This window comes from Bubalus bubalis, chromosome 19 (genome assembly GCF_019923935.1).
Source record: "Bubalus bubalis isolate 160015118507 breed Murrah chromosome 19, NDDB_SH_1, whole genome shotgun sequence".
Taxonomy (NCBI): domain Eukaryota; kingdom Metazoa; phylum Chordata; class Mammalia; order Artiodactyla; family Bovidae; genus Bubalus; species Bubalus bubalis.
The window spans coordinates 25,915,941-25,932,164 of NC_059175.1; the positions used below are offsets into that span (position 1 = coordinate 25,915,941).

The 16,224-nt window shown below is 39.6% G+C and overlaps 1 protein-coding gene across 2 annotated transcripts in view; it reads right to left on the bottom strand.

Annotated features, from left to right (window-relative positions):
* Positions 1-16,224, bottom strand: part of ITGA2 (integrin subunit alpha 2) — a 108,125-nt gene that overhangs the window by 66,207 nt on the left and 25,694 nt on the right. For both annotated transcript variants that reach the window (XM_025270532.2, XR_003104951.2), the window contains exon 2: positions 8,788-8,908. In XM_025270532.2, the coding sequence (XP_025126317.1) occupies positions 8,788-8,908 (121 nt within the window). The remainder of the gene's footprint in view (positions 1-8,787; positions 8,909-16,224) is intronic.

Below are 16,224 nucleotides of genomic sequence, written 5' to 3' on the forward strand. Positions count from 1 at the left end.
CATTTGCCTCTGCTAGAAAGCCCATGCCCAGTACAACTAAAAATAAATAAATTAATAAATACATAGAATTTTTTAAAATTCTGGCCTCTCAGAAGTTACCTTCTACTGGGAAAAACAGACAATAAATGTAATGAGTAAGTAAAACATACAGTAATGGTGATCAGTACTTTGTGGGACAAGTGAGGAGGGCAGAGTCAAGAGTGTGGGGTGCAGGGTGTTGCAATCTTTATTAGGAGAGCCAGGAAAGTGTCACTGAGAAGGTGACATTTACGTAAAGAGTTGAAGGAGGGAAAGGAGTAACATCTTAAGACTCTGGTGGAAGAGAAGTCCTGACTATGAGAACAAGTGCAAAAGCCTATGGCTGGCGCAGAATGCACGAGGGGGAAATGGTAGGAGATGAGGTCATGTTAGTAATGGGCCTGGATCCCATAGAGCCTTGTATGAAATTGTAAGGACTTGTTTTTTCCTCTGAGTGAAATATGAGAAGGCCACTGGAGGGTTTTGAGCACAGTATTGATACGATCTGACACATTTTCGGAGGACTTTGAAGATTTCTCTGTTGAGAATGACTGCATGGAAGTAAAGGTGGAGCAGGTGAAGCACTTAGAAGGCATGTGGCACGATGCAGGCAAGAGCTGATGCCAGGCTCCTGTAGGGCTGGCAGAAGGGAAGGTGGTGACAAGGTGGTGACAATATATGTTAAATAAATTTTGAAGGTAGGACCAGCAGTATTTCTTGAGAAGTTAGTTTTTCAATAAAAACAAAGCAAAGGGTGACCCCAAGGTTGTCGGCAAGAATTAAAAGTAACCAAGTGGCCATTATCAAATAAGGAGGATATGGTCAGTGGAGCAAGATTCTTCAGTAAAGGAAGCTCATAAGTTCAGAGGGAGGTATTTTCAGTTGGAAATGTCTCAGCCATCCACAGAGTTGTTTTGTCTGGCATTAGAAGCCTACCATATGTAATACCCACATTAAGATGAGACATTTCAAAGCCTTTAGCTTATAAATATAAATATTATTCCTTATATTGTTTAGTTCCAGGCCACTGACAACACAAGGAATCCAGTGAGTTCCATACGACTACTTGCTTGGAACATAAAAGGAGTTTGTCATGGGAAGAATTCACCTGTAACGATTTCCCATCTCTAGGAAGGAAGAAGACAGGTAAGAGTTCATTTTTAGCTCTTGGTTGGGAAGCACTAGTATTATAATTTACTAGCTAAACTCTAGCATATGTTTCAAGGCAATTTTAGCCTCCTGGCCTCATTATGCTGCCCCAGACTTCTCTGGCTGCCAGGCTGCTTCCTCAAATAGTGGGATGGCTACATGCTCAAGATCTTTCAGTCCCCCGATGCAGAGTCCACTGACCTCATTATTGCTAGACCATCTTAAGCCTATTATAGTTTTATCTCACAAAACCCTGGAAATCAGCTTTTGCACTGGAAGCAAATGAATCAATAAAAACTGATTCTGTTACACTGACTCATCCAACATGAAGTTTTCCTGAAGTTAAAATCAAAAGCCAAAACAGTCAATTTAATGCCTTGTGACAATATAAATTCCACATGCTTGTGCCCCGGTGGGGAGGAAAGGAATGCTTTTAAGGTCACACATTTTTATGTCTCAAAGTCCATGAGACAGTACCTTTTAAATAGATGCTTCAGCAGATAGCTATCAATGGAAAGAACTGGAAAAGCAACAATATTTGTAAACTATAGTTTATAAGGAACATTTTAACGTGCATTATCTTCTTTCATCCTTATAAATATCCTGTGAGGTCAAATATTATAAATATTCCTGTTTCCATATAAAGAAATCTAACTCTAAGAGTCTGATTGGCAACAAAACCTAGATCTGCACCTATGTCCTTTCACTCCAAACCTCCAGTTCTTTCTGTCATACTAAGCTGGCTTAGAACTCTTCCAGGAGAGCTACTCACTGTGGTTCCATCATCTGGGTCCTAACCAAATTAACAAATAGGTTCCACCTATGCCACTTAGCATTTACCAGATCCTTCTTAAGACAGAGTCAATGGATGTAAAGTTTCAGACAAGTATCCACCAGAAAGGGGGGGTGGGGGTGTGGGAACGTGTGAGTGAGTGTGTGTGGGAGTATGTGTGTATGGGAGTGTGTGTGTGTGTGTGTGTGGGAGTGTGTCTGTGTCCCAGCACCATCATGAATGAACTTGTTCTGAAAACAGACCTTCAGGCATTAACACAGAGGGAAGCTTAAAATGATAAGACTAGGTGGTGAGGCTAGATGCGAAAAACTGATTCTTTTGAAAAAACCCTGATGCTGGGAAAGATTGAAGGCGGGAGGAGAAGGAGACAACAGAAGATGAGAGGGTTGGATGTCATCACCGACTCAATGGACATGAGTTTGGGTAAACTCTGGGAGTTGGTGATAGATAGGGAGGCCTGGTGTGCTGTAGACATGACTGAGCGATTGAACTGAACTGACTGAGGTGGCGAGGCATGGAGGATTTTCACAGATCACTGAAGGTCTCCAGAGTCTCTGGCTCAGCAGATCTATTCCATAGGCAAGTCACAAAAAGTGGGCACGTATGTGTGATCCCGTTTGTGGATACACATACAAATTTGTGTCCAGAGCTGGGGGAGAAAGAAGTTAGTTGGAACAGGGAATATTTAAAGTGCCCTTTCTACGATAACGCAAATCATTGAAAAAAATGTAGCCATAAAGATGATTTTAACTTAGTGGAAAAAAATTAGCAACTATGGTGTGACAAAGATAGGTAAATCAACACTGGAGTGGTCTATGGAGCTCTAAAAGGAACTTGGTTGCCTATCTACCCTGGCCCTACTGCCAGCCATGGGAAAGTCATTGTTGATAGGAGACACGCCACTTTGTAGACCTATTAATAGTGTTAGTTTAAGTATATGACAATAGAATAATAATTAGCCATAAAAATATTAATGGTAAGTTTTGTAAATTTAAAAATACAAGAATATTTTACAGTCAGACTTCTAAGCCTTTGTAGAATCAAAAATAGGACTAAGTTAGAAGTTGGTGAAAATAACTAAAATGTAATAGAAGAACAAAAAGAAATATATATGTCATGGATTTAAAATAAAAGCAAACCTTATGAATAAACAAAGTAAGCATGTTAAATGGCACTGCCAGGAAAACCTAATGGCAAGAGAATTTTATCTTTGGGCAGAGACATAAAGGATGATGTTGGCTGATATCTAAAGGCTGTATAATGAAAGACAAAGATGATTATTTTGGAAAAGGGATCAGAATAGCATTCTTGGCCAGGAAGAAGAAGCAATGGACCAAAATTAATCTAATATTGCATGGGAGCTAAACCGTGACAGATGAGAAAGGGCTGAGGAGGAAGTGGTGGGTGGAGAGAGGTGGGGAGGAACGAGTCATTAAAAATCCTGATTTTGCTTCTATATATGTTTACACAGAGCTAATGAGAGTATCTCATATATGCACAGTAGTTTAGTTTTTGAAGTGCTTTACTTTTATTCTCTCACAAGGTGCTAAAAACTTCTGGTTTAGTCAGGATGCTTTTTTCTTTGTGATCCAGAGAGGCTCTGTGACTCTCCCAAAGTCACCCAGCTGGTGGTGGGGAAGCTGAGGGTAAAAACCCTTTTGTTCTAGCTCTTGGCTAATCTGACAAATCCCTGTCTATCAGAGAATGAAAAGACAGATGGGAACTGTCATCCCAGGTAAAACTTTTTATAACAATTTTTAATTCAAAATGCTGAATGAAGTTCACCTTACTTTATAAACTTTACATGAAAATTATATTTAAATATTATTTATAAATGCCAATTACATTCTCCCATGTTCTTCCCTGGACACTTAAAAAAAATGCCCACTTGGAACACCTTATTTCTGTACTAATCTGTGTGCGTGCATGCTAAGTTACATCAGTCGTGTCCAACTCTTTGAGACTTCATGGACTGTAGCCCACCAGACTCCTCAGTCTGTGGGATTCTCTAGGCAAAAGTACTGGAGTGGGTTGCTATGTCCTCCTCCAGGGGATCTTCCTGACTCAGGGATTGAACACCTGTCTCTTGTGGCTCCTGCACTGCATGTGGATTCTTTACCTCTGAGCCACCAGGGAAGCTGCTTGTAGTAATCTACCCTATGCTTATTATTTCTTAGCTCTGTAAACTTAGACGACTAACAAAGCTTTCTAAGTCTCACCCCTTTATCACTTATAAAATGGGTAATAATTTGACAAACCTCTTAGAGTCATCATGAGTATTATGTGTTGGCTAAGAATTTACTAGTATTGATATTGCCAATATACTATATGACATAGTCATTGCTGTTTGTGCAGAATTGAATGTTACTTCTCTATTGTTTATCTAAAATTCCCTTACAAGAGGTATCTCATACACCCTGTTATATTTATAATACACATAATGCTTTACTACAATTTTTCTTAATTAAAAAGTAGAATCTAAAATATATATAGATGGAAGGGTTTTTATTTTTGGCTATGAAACATGTTCAGGGCTTCCCTGATGGCTCAGTGGTAAAGAATCTACCTGCAATGCAGGAGACACAGGAGATGCCAAAGTATAATAAATAAAACCCAGCAAATGACTCAAGATCATTTTGTTAAAATCTTATAGATCCCTGTGCAAAATATGCCTATACATTCTTAGAAACATGGGTCACGTGGAACAGATAAAGTTTGTACTTTGAAAATAGCAGAGTGTGACTTAAGAAAACTCTTCCCTGGGTTGGGAAGATCCCCTGAAGGAGGAAATGGCAACCCACACTAGTACTCTAGCCAAAAAAATTCCACGGAGAAAGGAGCCTGGCGGGCTATAGTCCAAAGGGTCACAGAGTTGGACACGACTGAGCAACTGAGTGCCCATGACACATATTCATTATATTTCTCTTTTTAAAAAGCAAGCATGCACTGGTCCTCACTACAACAAGAAAATACATTTCTACAACTGGAAATACCCTCAATTCCCAGACAGTCCTCGTCACATAAGAGATTGCAGTGTTCTAAGATTTTTGAGTCATACAATGAGTTCAGATGATTCTTGAGACAGGCCCTCAGATTAGACAAACAGAAACAGTACATATCACCACAAGCTTCCAGGAAATGACTTTAAATGTATCACGGTCCTTTGTACAACTGTGATAAGGATTGCATCACCTACATCTGAACATCCTGTATATAAAACGACGGCTCCAAAGTAGGGTGACCCTTTGCCTACACTGGAGGGAGAACAGACCACAGCTTTACTTACAGGAAGAGGAGCACTGTGGAGCTCTACTTGGGAGGTAATCTTGCTTTTAAAATCATCCAGCTCATAAGAGACCATGAAAAAGTTTCAAGAACTTGCAAAGCATATCACTGCTGTTTTTATAGTAAAAGTCCACAGTGTAATAAAAGTATAGTAAATACAACCAGCAAAGGACTCATGATCATTTTGTTAAAATCTTTGTAAAATCCCCGTGCACAATATGCCAATACATTCTTAGAAACATGGGGCACATGGAACAGATAAAGTCTGTACTTTGAAAATAGCAGAGTGTGACTTAAGAAAACTCAGGCTAGAGCTTTAAGTGAGTTTTCAGAAGGCAGGAAAGGGCTGAGAGATGAAGTCGGGGTTCAACAAGACAGATGGTAAAGAAAGTCAAAGTGAGCTGAGGAGAAAACTACCAGCACAGCAGCTTTATTTTTGTACTCCCTTTTTAAAGGGAGTAAAAAAAATAGAGAGAGACGTGTGTGAGTATTACATATATAAAGTCTAAGGGAAAAAGCCTCATAGTTTATTAAAGGAATTCACAGTAATATCACTTTCTGTGCCCAAAGTTAACTTGATTAATATCAGAAGGAAAGTTAATGTTAAAACAGTCTTTCCCACATCTGCTACTCCCATAATGTCTGCGTGACTGTCATAAATTAGGAGTGGGGAGGGGCACAGTGCCAACTGTCAAAACAAATAGGCCATTCTGGATTCCAAATTTCATAGTATTTTCCTTGATCGCAAGAGTCATGAAAGCTGCTGGTCCTAACCTCGGCCACCCCAGCACTGGAGTGGGAACACCCACTCACACCTGGATCCTGCCCCAGCCCTGCCCCCAAGCAAGGAACCTGGGCAGTGTCAACTAGTGAGAGAAGTCAGGAAGGAACCCTGTCCCTTGAGGGTCTCAGGTCTTGGGAAGGGAAAATGAACTCTCGACAGTAAGTTAATATAGCAAGTGACACTAGAGGAACGCAAATGCCATTAACTATGGGGGTTGGCACTTATGCCTCTGGCATTATTCATGGCTGCCTGATCTGCACATCCATCTTCCTCACAGACTCTATTCCACACGCCTTAAAGTCAAGGTCCATGCTTTGTACTTTCTGCACCTCATATAGCATCTAGCCTGTGGTGCATTAGAAGATCACGTCCATGACTTGGATGTTAGGAGGCCAGATCAGGGAGTGACCTAGGCTAGCATGTCAGGCCAGCTTATGTTCTCTTTTCTTCCTGCTTCACACCCCCACCAGGTATAGCCCCCAGGTAAGACCTCCCTTCTCTGCTTCCTGTGGGTGGGGTATGCACATACCAGCTGGTGGCTGTACTGGGCTTGAGGAAGGAAGTCCTTGATAAGCCCTACCATACATCTTAACAGAAAGCTCTGTGTTTATGTATCTTTCTGTAATGTCATGAGAAGGTCAGGGCAGGATTTAGAAATGTCTGGTGTCCTGGGTCTTGAAATAACCCTGTCAGCACCAGATTCTCACCACAAATGAATACATTTGTCTTTTTAAACATTTTTATTTTATATTGGAGTACAGTTGGTTAGCAATGTTGTGTTAGTTTCAGGTGTAGAGCAAAGTGATTCATTTATACATATGCATACATCTATTCTTTTTCAAATTCTTTTCCCATTCAGGTTATGCCATGGTATTGAGCAGAGCTCCCTGTAATGTGTTTGTTTTCTAGCAATGCTTTATGTACTTAAAGGGAATCCTGGAGAGAGAAAGGAGACACGGCTCACTTGGCCAGCATTCTGCTGCTAGATTTCTGTCAACTTTGTCTCTTTGGGTAACTTCCAACCCACAAAGTGGCCAGTGGCTAAGCTGCCAGCAATCCTTGACATCTCTAATAGCATCTATTGCTGATGGTGGCTCTTTCTCTGTCCCAGAAAAACTGTTACTTAAAAAGAATCACCTCAAGTTTAATGCCAGGTTGTCCTCAGCAAGGCCAAGCTTACGAAGTGGACCATCAGAACTCGTCTGAAGGTCTTGTTCAGCTTCTATGTCCATTGGTCTACAAGAGATCACTTTGTAGACTACCTCGAGTGAACCAGGTGGAACTAGGACTTTCATTCAGTAATCAAGAAAATAATTACTGACTCTATCTCCACATCAGCTGCCACTCTGGGTTCTGAGCACACACCAGTGCCCAAAGCAAGGTGCCAACACTCAGAGACAGAGCAGAAGATGGGTCATGGGTGTATAAACACATAAAGATAATTTCAGATAGTAACAATGGCTATTCAGAACATAAAAGGCTAGAGACAACTGAGAGCGGTTGTGAAGTGCTAATTCAGACAGGTTGGTTCTGAAAGGTCTCTTTGAAGAGGAGGCATTTGAGCTGAAACTGAGAGATAAGAGCCAAAATCTTGGGAAGACAGTCCCTTCCAGGAGAAAAGCAGTGCACCAAAGCTCTGAAGCAAAAACGAGTTAATACTCTTCTGCTTGTTCACCTCCACTCTTAAGACCCAGCTCATGATTCACCTCCTCTGCGATGCCTTCAGAGACATACTACGATCCTGAGTATCATTTCATTTTGTTTCCCTATCATGCAGATAAGCACACACCAAAATGTGATTCATTGGGATCCTGAATGTTTGTTTGAATTCCACTTTTTTAGAGCACCAGACATAAGTTCATGAAGGAAAAGGGGTATAAATTATAGCCCTTATTTGATAAGCTGCTGCTGCTGCTGCTAAGTCGCTTCAGTCATGTCCAACCCTGGGCGACCCCATGGACTGCAGCCTACCAGGCTTCTCCGTCCATGGGATTGTCCAGGCAAGAACACTGGAGTGGGTTGCCATTTCCTTCTCCAATGCACGAAAGTGGAAAGTGAAGTCGCTCAGTCGTGTCCGACTCTTAGCGACCCCATGGACTGCAACCTACCAGGCTCCTCCATCCATGGGATTTTCCAGGCAACAGTACTGGAGTGGGGTGCCATTGCCTTCTAATAACTGCCTATTTAATCATCAGAAAGAGCTCTAAATGAGCCAGGATCTGCCTGGAGTTTTCTGCTGCAACAGGGAGCATGAATGCTTGTGAGAACCCTTGGTCACCTGGAGTAGGGAATGCTGACTTTAAATGAAGCCAGCAGACAAAGCTTTGCTGAAGGAGAAAATGTAGGGAACAATTCTGCCATCTAGAAATGGTCCAGAGGTAGTGTTAGCTAGTCGAACACTTACAAAACCTAACGGATACCAGTTTACAGAGTAAGAAAGGAAGACAAATCTATCCATCTACCTACCTGTCTATCTGTTTATCTATCATCAAATGGTCAAAATCTGGTATCATGAATTCACAATAGAATATTTAGAGAAAATTTCTATCTAGGTTTTTTTTTTTTAAAAAAGTACTTTTAAGTCATCCCATTAATTATCAATCTGATATTTACCAAGTCTGAAAGAAAAATTCTTCATTTAAGGATATTTGAGGGCTACCAATTAATAACATTTTCATGTATCAATCTGAACAAGCAATTGTAGTCAAATATTAAATTTATTTAATGACTTTACTGAAAACATAAAGAATGTTCTTACCAGTTGCCTTTTGGATTTATAAACTGCTGCACTGCATAGCCAAACTGTTCACTTGAAGGACCAGAAAATATCTTTGCTTTTGGGAGACCAACGTTGTATGCCACACAACAGTTTAAAATGCCTATTAAAGAAAAATGAAAACAGTCCATATTTACATTTTGTGAATATAAGGTTGTAATATAATTCTCAAAGGCCGCTTAAAAAAAAACTGATTGAAATAATAATTATTCTCCATCAATGTTTACCAAGAGTTTTAAGTATTAATTTGAGGCCCTGGCAGTATGCTAAATACTTTATGTGCATGATTCACTATTTCATTTGGCCTCATGGCAACTCTAGAATATGACTGCTATTATTATACTTGCTTTGCAGAAAGTTGTTGGAAATACAGATAGAAAGTCAAAAGGGAAGGCCAGGATAAGGCTGTCTGATTGAAGAGCTTGAACTCTTAAACCACATATTACCTTTACAGATTCTTAAGTAACTGGTTCTATTTGTCCTTCCTAATGCAAGAAGACTCTAAGCCACCCAAAGGCAGGATCAGAGGGTTATCTTCTATTTCTCCTGAAAAGCTTGACATAAACTCTACATGAAATGTCCATTGGAAAAGCATTGCTGACTACATCAAAGGAGGTTAAAAAAACACACACACACAGCTGCTTGAAAATTGTTTTATTTCTTTCAGAAGGGATCACTTTTGAGGATGAAAATGTAAGGAAAGGGGTCATATGTTTTATTCCAGCAGGATCTGCAGAAGTGGTTTCGCTTTTTGACGTTTCTTTCTGAATACTTGAGAAACAATATTCACTTTCAAAAACAACAAAGGCCCTGATAGGATAAAACCTGGATAGATCTTTTTGAAAAACCTTGTTTTTGATAGAAAGAAAAGAGGGGAAAGAGTTGGGTTGATGAAGACCAGCCTCTCTGACTCTGATGGCATAGACACTGGCTGAACTGCATTCTGGAGAAAGAAGGTAGTGTGGACATTAATGTTCCCTATAGACACGGGATGCGGTTTCCCAGGTGGCGCTAGTGGTAACGAACGCGCCTGCCAGTGCAGGAAACATAAGAGATGTGGGTTCGATTCCTGGGTCGGGAAGATCCCCTGGAGAAGGAAATGACAACCCACTCCAGTATTCTTGCCTGGAGAATCCCCATGGACAGAGGAGCCTGGCGGGCTACAGTCCATGGGGTTGCAAAGAGTCAGACATGACTGAATCGACTTAGTGCATAGAGATGGGAACAGGCTTCAAGCTGCTTGAGATCAGTAGTTATCTTTGCAGACACTGAAGGCAATGTGAGTTCTTCAAAACTGACATCAACTATGTCAACTGTCAACTGATAACTATGTGTCTTCACAAAGGAATGCCCTACTTTCTGGGCAACACTGAAAGTGCATTATTGTTTCCGGCATTGAAAGGATGGAGGAAAAGGGCTGGCTCTCCTGTTATGTCCTTGTACTTTGGGAGCAGATTCTGAAATGTGCTCCAAAGGAATAACGAGGTCAGTGATGAAGCTTTGAGTGAAAGTAGTTGACGGCCCTCTTCACATGCCAAAATCATTCCACCATAGGTGTGTTCACTCAAGAGTGCACAGCTCATTATTAGCTATTTTTTTTTTTCGAAATAATGTGCTGTCAGGAAGAGAAGGACAAATAATTTTCAAACACTGTAAAGCAAACACTACACAGCTTTACATTTGCAAATTTTCTCTTTAATATCATTTTTTGAAATACACCACTCCATTATCCTTTTCAGGAAATTAAATGCAAGGGAAAATAACACAGTATTGGAAGCAGAGAACCAGAACTGACATTCAGACTACTGGTGTTTCCAATCAAGAGTTTAACTTTGCCCCATAGTACAGAACTCAGTAAATCTTATTTAAATATATTACAAATTATCTAACAAATCAGTAAAAGCTTAGGGAGGTAATGCAAACTGTCCCCTCTTTTAAAATATCTAATTCTGGAAAAGCTGCATATGGATATATATATATATATATATATATATATGTGTGTGTGTGTGTGTGTGTGTATGAAATGACCTCATTTTCCCCCCATTAATTAGACATTGGCAGATCATGTCATGCCATGAAATCATGATAGGCTCCATTTTATCACCTAGCAGTTAAATTTTACTACATATATGTATACATATATGTGTGCATATACACTTATATATATACTATGTGTATACATACATACATGAACATGTATCAGTTCAGTTCAGTTTAGTCACTCAGTCATGTCCAACTCTTTGAGACCCCATTGTCTACAGCACCCCAGGCCTCCCTGTCCATCACCAACTCCCAGAGTCTACCCAAACTCATGTCCATTGAGTTGGTGATGCCATCCAACTATCTCATCCTCTGTCATCCCCTTCTCCTCCTGCCTCAATCTTTCCTAGCATCAGGGTCTTTACAAATGAGTCACCTCTTCACATGAGGTGGCCAAAGTATTGGAGTTTCAGCTTCAACATCAGTCCTTCTACACCCAGGACTGATTTCCTTTAGGATGGACTGGTTGGATCTGCTGGCAATCCAAGGGACTCTCAAGAGTCTTCTCCAACACCACAGTTCAAAAGCATCAATTCTTCAGAACTCAGCTTTCTTTATAATCCAACTCTCACATCCATACATGACCACTGGAAAAACCATAGCCTTGACTAGATGGATCTTTGTTGGAAAAGTAATCTCTGCTTTTGAATATGCTGTCTAGGTTGGTCATAACTTTCCTTCCAAGGAGTAAGTGTCTTTTACTTTCATGGCTGCAATCACCATCTGCAGTGATTTTGGAGCCCCAAAAATAAAGTCTGACACTGTTTACACTTTTTCCCCAACTATTTGCCATAAAGTGATAGGACCAGATGCCATGATCTTAGTTTTCTGAATGTTGAGCTTTAAGCCAACTTTTTCACTCTCCTCTTTCACTCTCATCAAGAGACTTTTTAGTTCCTCTTCACTTTCTGCCATAAGGGTGGTGTCATCTGCATATCTGAGGTTATTGATATTTCTCCTGGCAATCTTGATTCCAGTTTGTGCTTCACCAGCCTAGTGTTTCTCATGATGTACTCTGCATATAAGTTAAATAAGCAGGGTGACAATATACAGCCTTGACGTACTCCTTTTCCTATTTGGAGCCAGTCTGTTGTTCCATGTCGAGTTCTAACTGTTGCTTCCTGACCTGCATACAGATTTCTCAAGAGGCAGGTCACGTGGTCTGGTATTCCCATCTCTTTCAGAATTTTCCACAGTTTATCATGATCCACACAGTCAAAGGCTTTGGCATAGTCAATAAAGCAGAAGTAGATGTTTTTCTGGAACTCTCTTGCTTTTTCCATGATCCAGCGGATGTTGGCAATTTGATCACTGGTTCCTCTGGCTTTTCTAAAACAAGCTTGAACATCTGGAAGTTCACAGTTCACGTGTTGCTGAAGCATGGCTTGGAGAATTTTGAGCATTACTTTACTAGCGTGTGAGATGTGTGCAATTGTGCAGTAGTTTGAGCATTCTTTGGCATTGCCTTTCTTTGGGATTGGAATGAAAACTGATCTTTTCCAGTCCTGTGGCCACTGCTGAGTTTTCCAAATTTGCTGGCATATTGAGTGCAGAAGTTTCACAGCATCATGTTTTAGGATTTGAAATAGTTCAACTGGAATTCCATCACCTCCACTAGCTTTGTTTGTAGTGATGCTTCCTAAGGCCCACTTGACTTCACATTCCAGGATGTCTGGCTCTAGGTGAGTGATCACACCATCGTGATTATCTTACACACATACATAAAATATTAGTTAAAAATGTAAATCATATCATCTTTCTGCTTAAAATACTCCCAATGTCTGAGAATAAAATCTAATTTCCTTACCACAGTTTCAAAAATCCTTCGTGATCTGGCCCCTATGTATCTGGTGACTTTCACTTTTCACCACCCTCTCCAATCACTGTATTCCAGCCACAATGGCTCTCCTTCTGTCCCTTGAACACATCCAGTTCACTCTGCTTATGGCCTTTGGAGCATCCAGACCCACTGCCTACAGCACTTTTCTCAACTCAGTATTTATGTCCTGCCATCTATCCATCACTCAGATCTTTGCTCAAATAGGTCTCTGCTATCCTTGTAGAGACTGCCCGTGACTCATCCACCAGTTTACATCCTCCTCGATCATTATGCTACTATCACGGCACTTACCATCTGAAATGATCTTGTGTATCTGCATTGTTTTGTCTCTGTTTGCCTACTAAAACCTAAGCAACTTGAGTCCAGACCTTATTTCTTTTATTCACTCTTATTTTCTCAGCACCTAGGATAATATTTGTTGTATAAACTAAATTTTTAATGAATATGTTATTTGATGATGATATGGAATATAGGCAAAATTAAGAGAAGAAAGATAATTCATAATCATATCATTCTAATGCAAGTACAGGTAATCTGGATATACTATTTCCTTCTAATATTTTTTCCAATATTTAAACCATAATGTATATTCCCTTTTGTAGCCTACTATTTCTTAATGCTTATGTTGGTCTGCCTATGTCAGAATAATCTTGATTCATTTGATCCCCACAACAACACTGCGAAACAGCAAAACTAGGGAGGTTATTAGAGGTTAGACACCTTTCTTGCTCACTGTCACTCAACTGGTGGCTAAGAGCTGAGTCTTGGTCTGGCTCATCATGTCAACCTTATAGTCCAGAATTTCTACTCGTAAATAGTCCACTCATTTTTCTCACAAAACAAGATCTTCTCCATCACAATGCCTTCATCCCACTGATCCTAAATCTCTTCTTACCTGATACATCAATCCCTCACTGAACAGCCTGCCCCTTTTGATTAAGTCTCTCTGTTCTCTACACTTATTTTTTCAAATACATATTTACAACTCACTATGTCACCATTTCATACTTAGCCTATGATTGCTAATTAGCTTTTACAAATTTATTTTTTTTTTTTGTTTTTTTTTTTGTTTTTTATTTTTTATTTATTTATTTATTTATTTTTTATTTATTTATTTATTTATTTTAATTTTATTTTATTTTTAAACTTTACATAACTGTATTAGATTTGCCAAATATCAAGTATTCTAATTCAATGTCTATTTCCTCTTTACAATCCCACTGCTTATAGTAATGTGTTCCTATGTCTGTCATAACTTAACTGAATCATATGGAAAATGACAACCTACTTGGTTCATCCTGTTTCCTTACATCCTAAATATGCCCATATGCTAAGAAATGAATCATTCAAAAATATTTCTCCAATTCCTTTGTGTTAGGCATTTTCCTAAGTCTTGGGGACAGAAGCTTTTTAACTTATGTGCAGAGTATATCATGCAAAACGTTGGGCTGGATGAAGCACAAGCTGGAATCAAGATTGCCGGGGGAAATATCAATAACCTCAGATATTCAGGTAACACCACCTTTACAGCAGAAAGTGAATAAGAACTAAAGAGCCTCTTGATGAAAGTGAAAGAGAAGAGTGAAAAAGTTGGCTTAAAACTCAACATTCAAAAAACTAAGATCATGGCATCCAGTCCCATCACTTCATGGCAAATAGATGGAGAAACAATGGAAACAGTGACAGACTTTATTTTCTTGGGCTTCAAAATCACTGCAGATAGTGACTGCAGCCATGAAATTAAGACGCTTGCTCCTTGGAAGGAAAGTTATGACCAACCTAGACAACATATTAAAAAACAGAGACATTACTTTTCCAACAAAGGTCCATCTACTCAAGGCTATGGTTTTTCCAGTAGTCATGTATGGATGTGAGAGTTGGACTGTAATGAAACCTGAGTACTGAAGAATTGATGCTTTTGAACTGTGGTGTTGGAGAAGACTCTTGAGAGTCCTTTGGACTGCAAGCAGATCCAACCAGTCCATCCTAAAGGAAATCAGTCCTGGGTGTTCATTAGAAGGACTGATGTTGAAGCTGAAGCTCCAATACTTCAGCCACCTGATGTGAAGAATTGACTCATTTGAAAAGACCCTGATCCTGGGAAAGACTGAAGGTGGGAAGAGAAGGAGAAAACAGAGGATGAGCTGGTTGGATGGCATCACCGACTCAATGGACATGAGTTTGAGTAAACTCTGGGAGTTGGTGATGGACAGGGAGGCCTGGGGGGCTGTAGTCCATGGGGTCACAAAAAGTTGGACACAACTGAACGACTGAACTGACCTAGCGACAGAAGCAATGAACCAAATAAACAAGACCTCTGCTGTCATTGAGCTTCCACTCTTGTAATTGGAATAAGAAATAAAAATTATATTATCATGGGATAAGTATTAAATTTCAGAAAGCTACAAAGAACCTTGACCCAAGAGTTAAGAAGAGGATAAATCTAATTTGAAGGCTTCATTCATAGAAGAGGTGGCAATCTATATGGATCTTAGAGGATAAGCTGGAATTCACTACACAAAGAGGAAGACCAAGGTCATTCGAGGCCTAAGGAACATCCTGCTGAGTACTATGGGGACATGAAAGAGAAGAGAATGCAGACAGTGAAAAGATGACCCAGCAAGTCACAGATTATTAATTTATACATTCCAGGTCTATATTAGATGTAGTGAGTTTCAAGGTCATGTCATTACCCAGAGTGTAACTCTTCCCTCCTGTCCTCATGTGTATGCTTGTGAATGCAGGAAGTACTTATCCAAGGTGACCTTGCTGTGTATTTGTTGACAGCAACCAAGTCGAAGTATTCAGTCAATCTCACCCATCCTTATTGTAAAAATAAGCAATGCATGGTCCTGGATGGTTAACTAATTTCCTCTCTGCTCACAATTGAAGGGGGTCTTTCATTCTTGATTATAACCTGGCTTGCTGTCATTTTAATATCCACAGGCAAACCAGATAGTTAAGCACACATTGATTAATGCAAACTTCTTTTTTCTTCCACTCATTTAAAAATTTTATAGCACCTCCTGTCTAGAGAGTTCCTGCTCATCTCTAAAATAGATTTCTGGGAAACTTTAATAATTTAAGAATTAGTTTCAGCAAATATTGAGTTCATTCCCCCACTTTATTCTGAAAACTGATTTTAAATTATAAGATTACAGATGAGATATAGTTAACCCAGTTTTGTTCTCAAAATGTAGTGAGGCTCAGAAAGAACCAAATCTTTTGAAAACAAGGGCAGAAATAAATGTATTAAACAAAACATGTCATTCTATATTTAGCAACAAAATCTGGGGGGCAAGTGTCAACATCTATATCATTGTCAGAGCTTAATGACAAACATTTGCAGTAGATGAAGGAGAGTAATTTGTGTAGCTATTGCAAAATTTAAGAATATATGTTGAAGGGCAGGTGGGGCTGGCTTTTCATGAAAGATATTCATTTGCAAAAAGATCCAGAGAGATAAAGGGAAAAATTCATGTTAACAGATTTAAGACCAAAAGCAAGAGGTAGAATTGGACAGAGAGGAGTATTTTAAA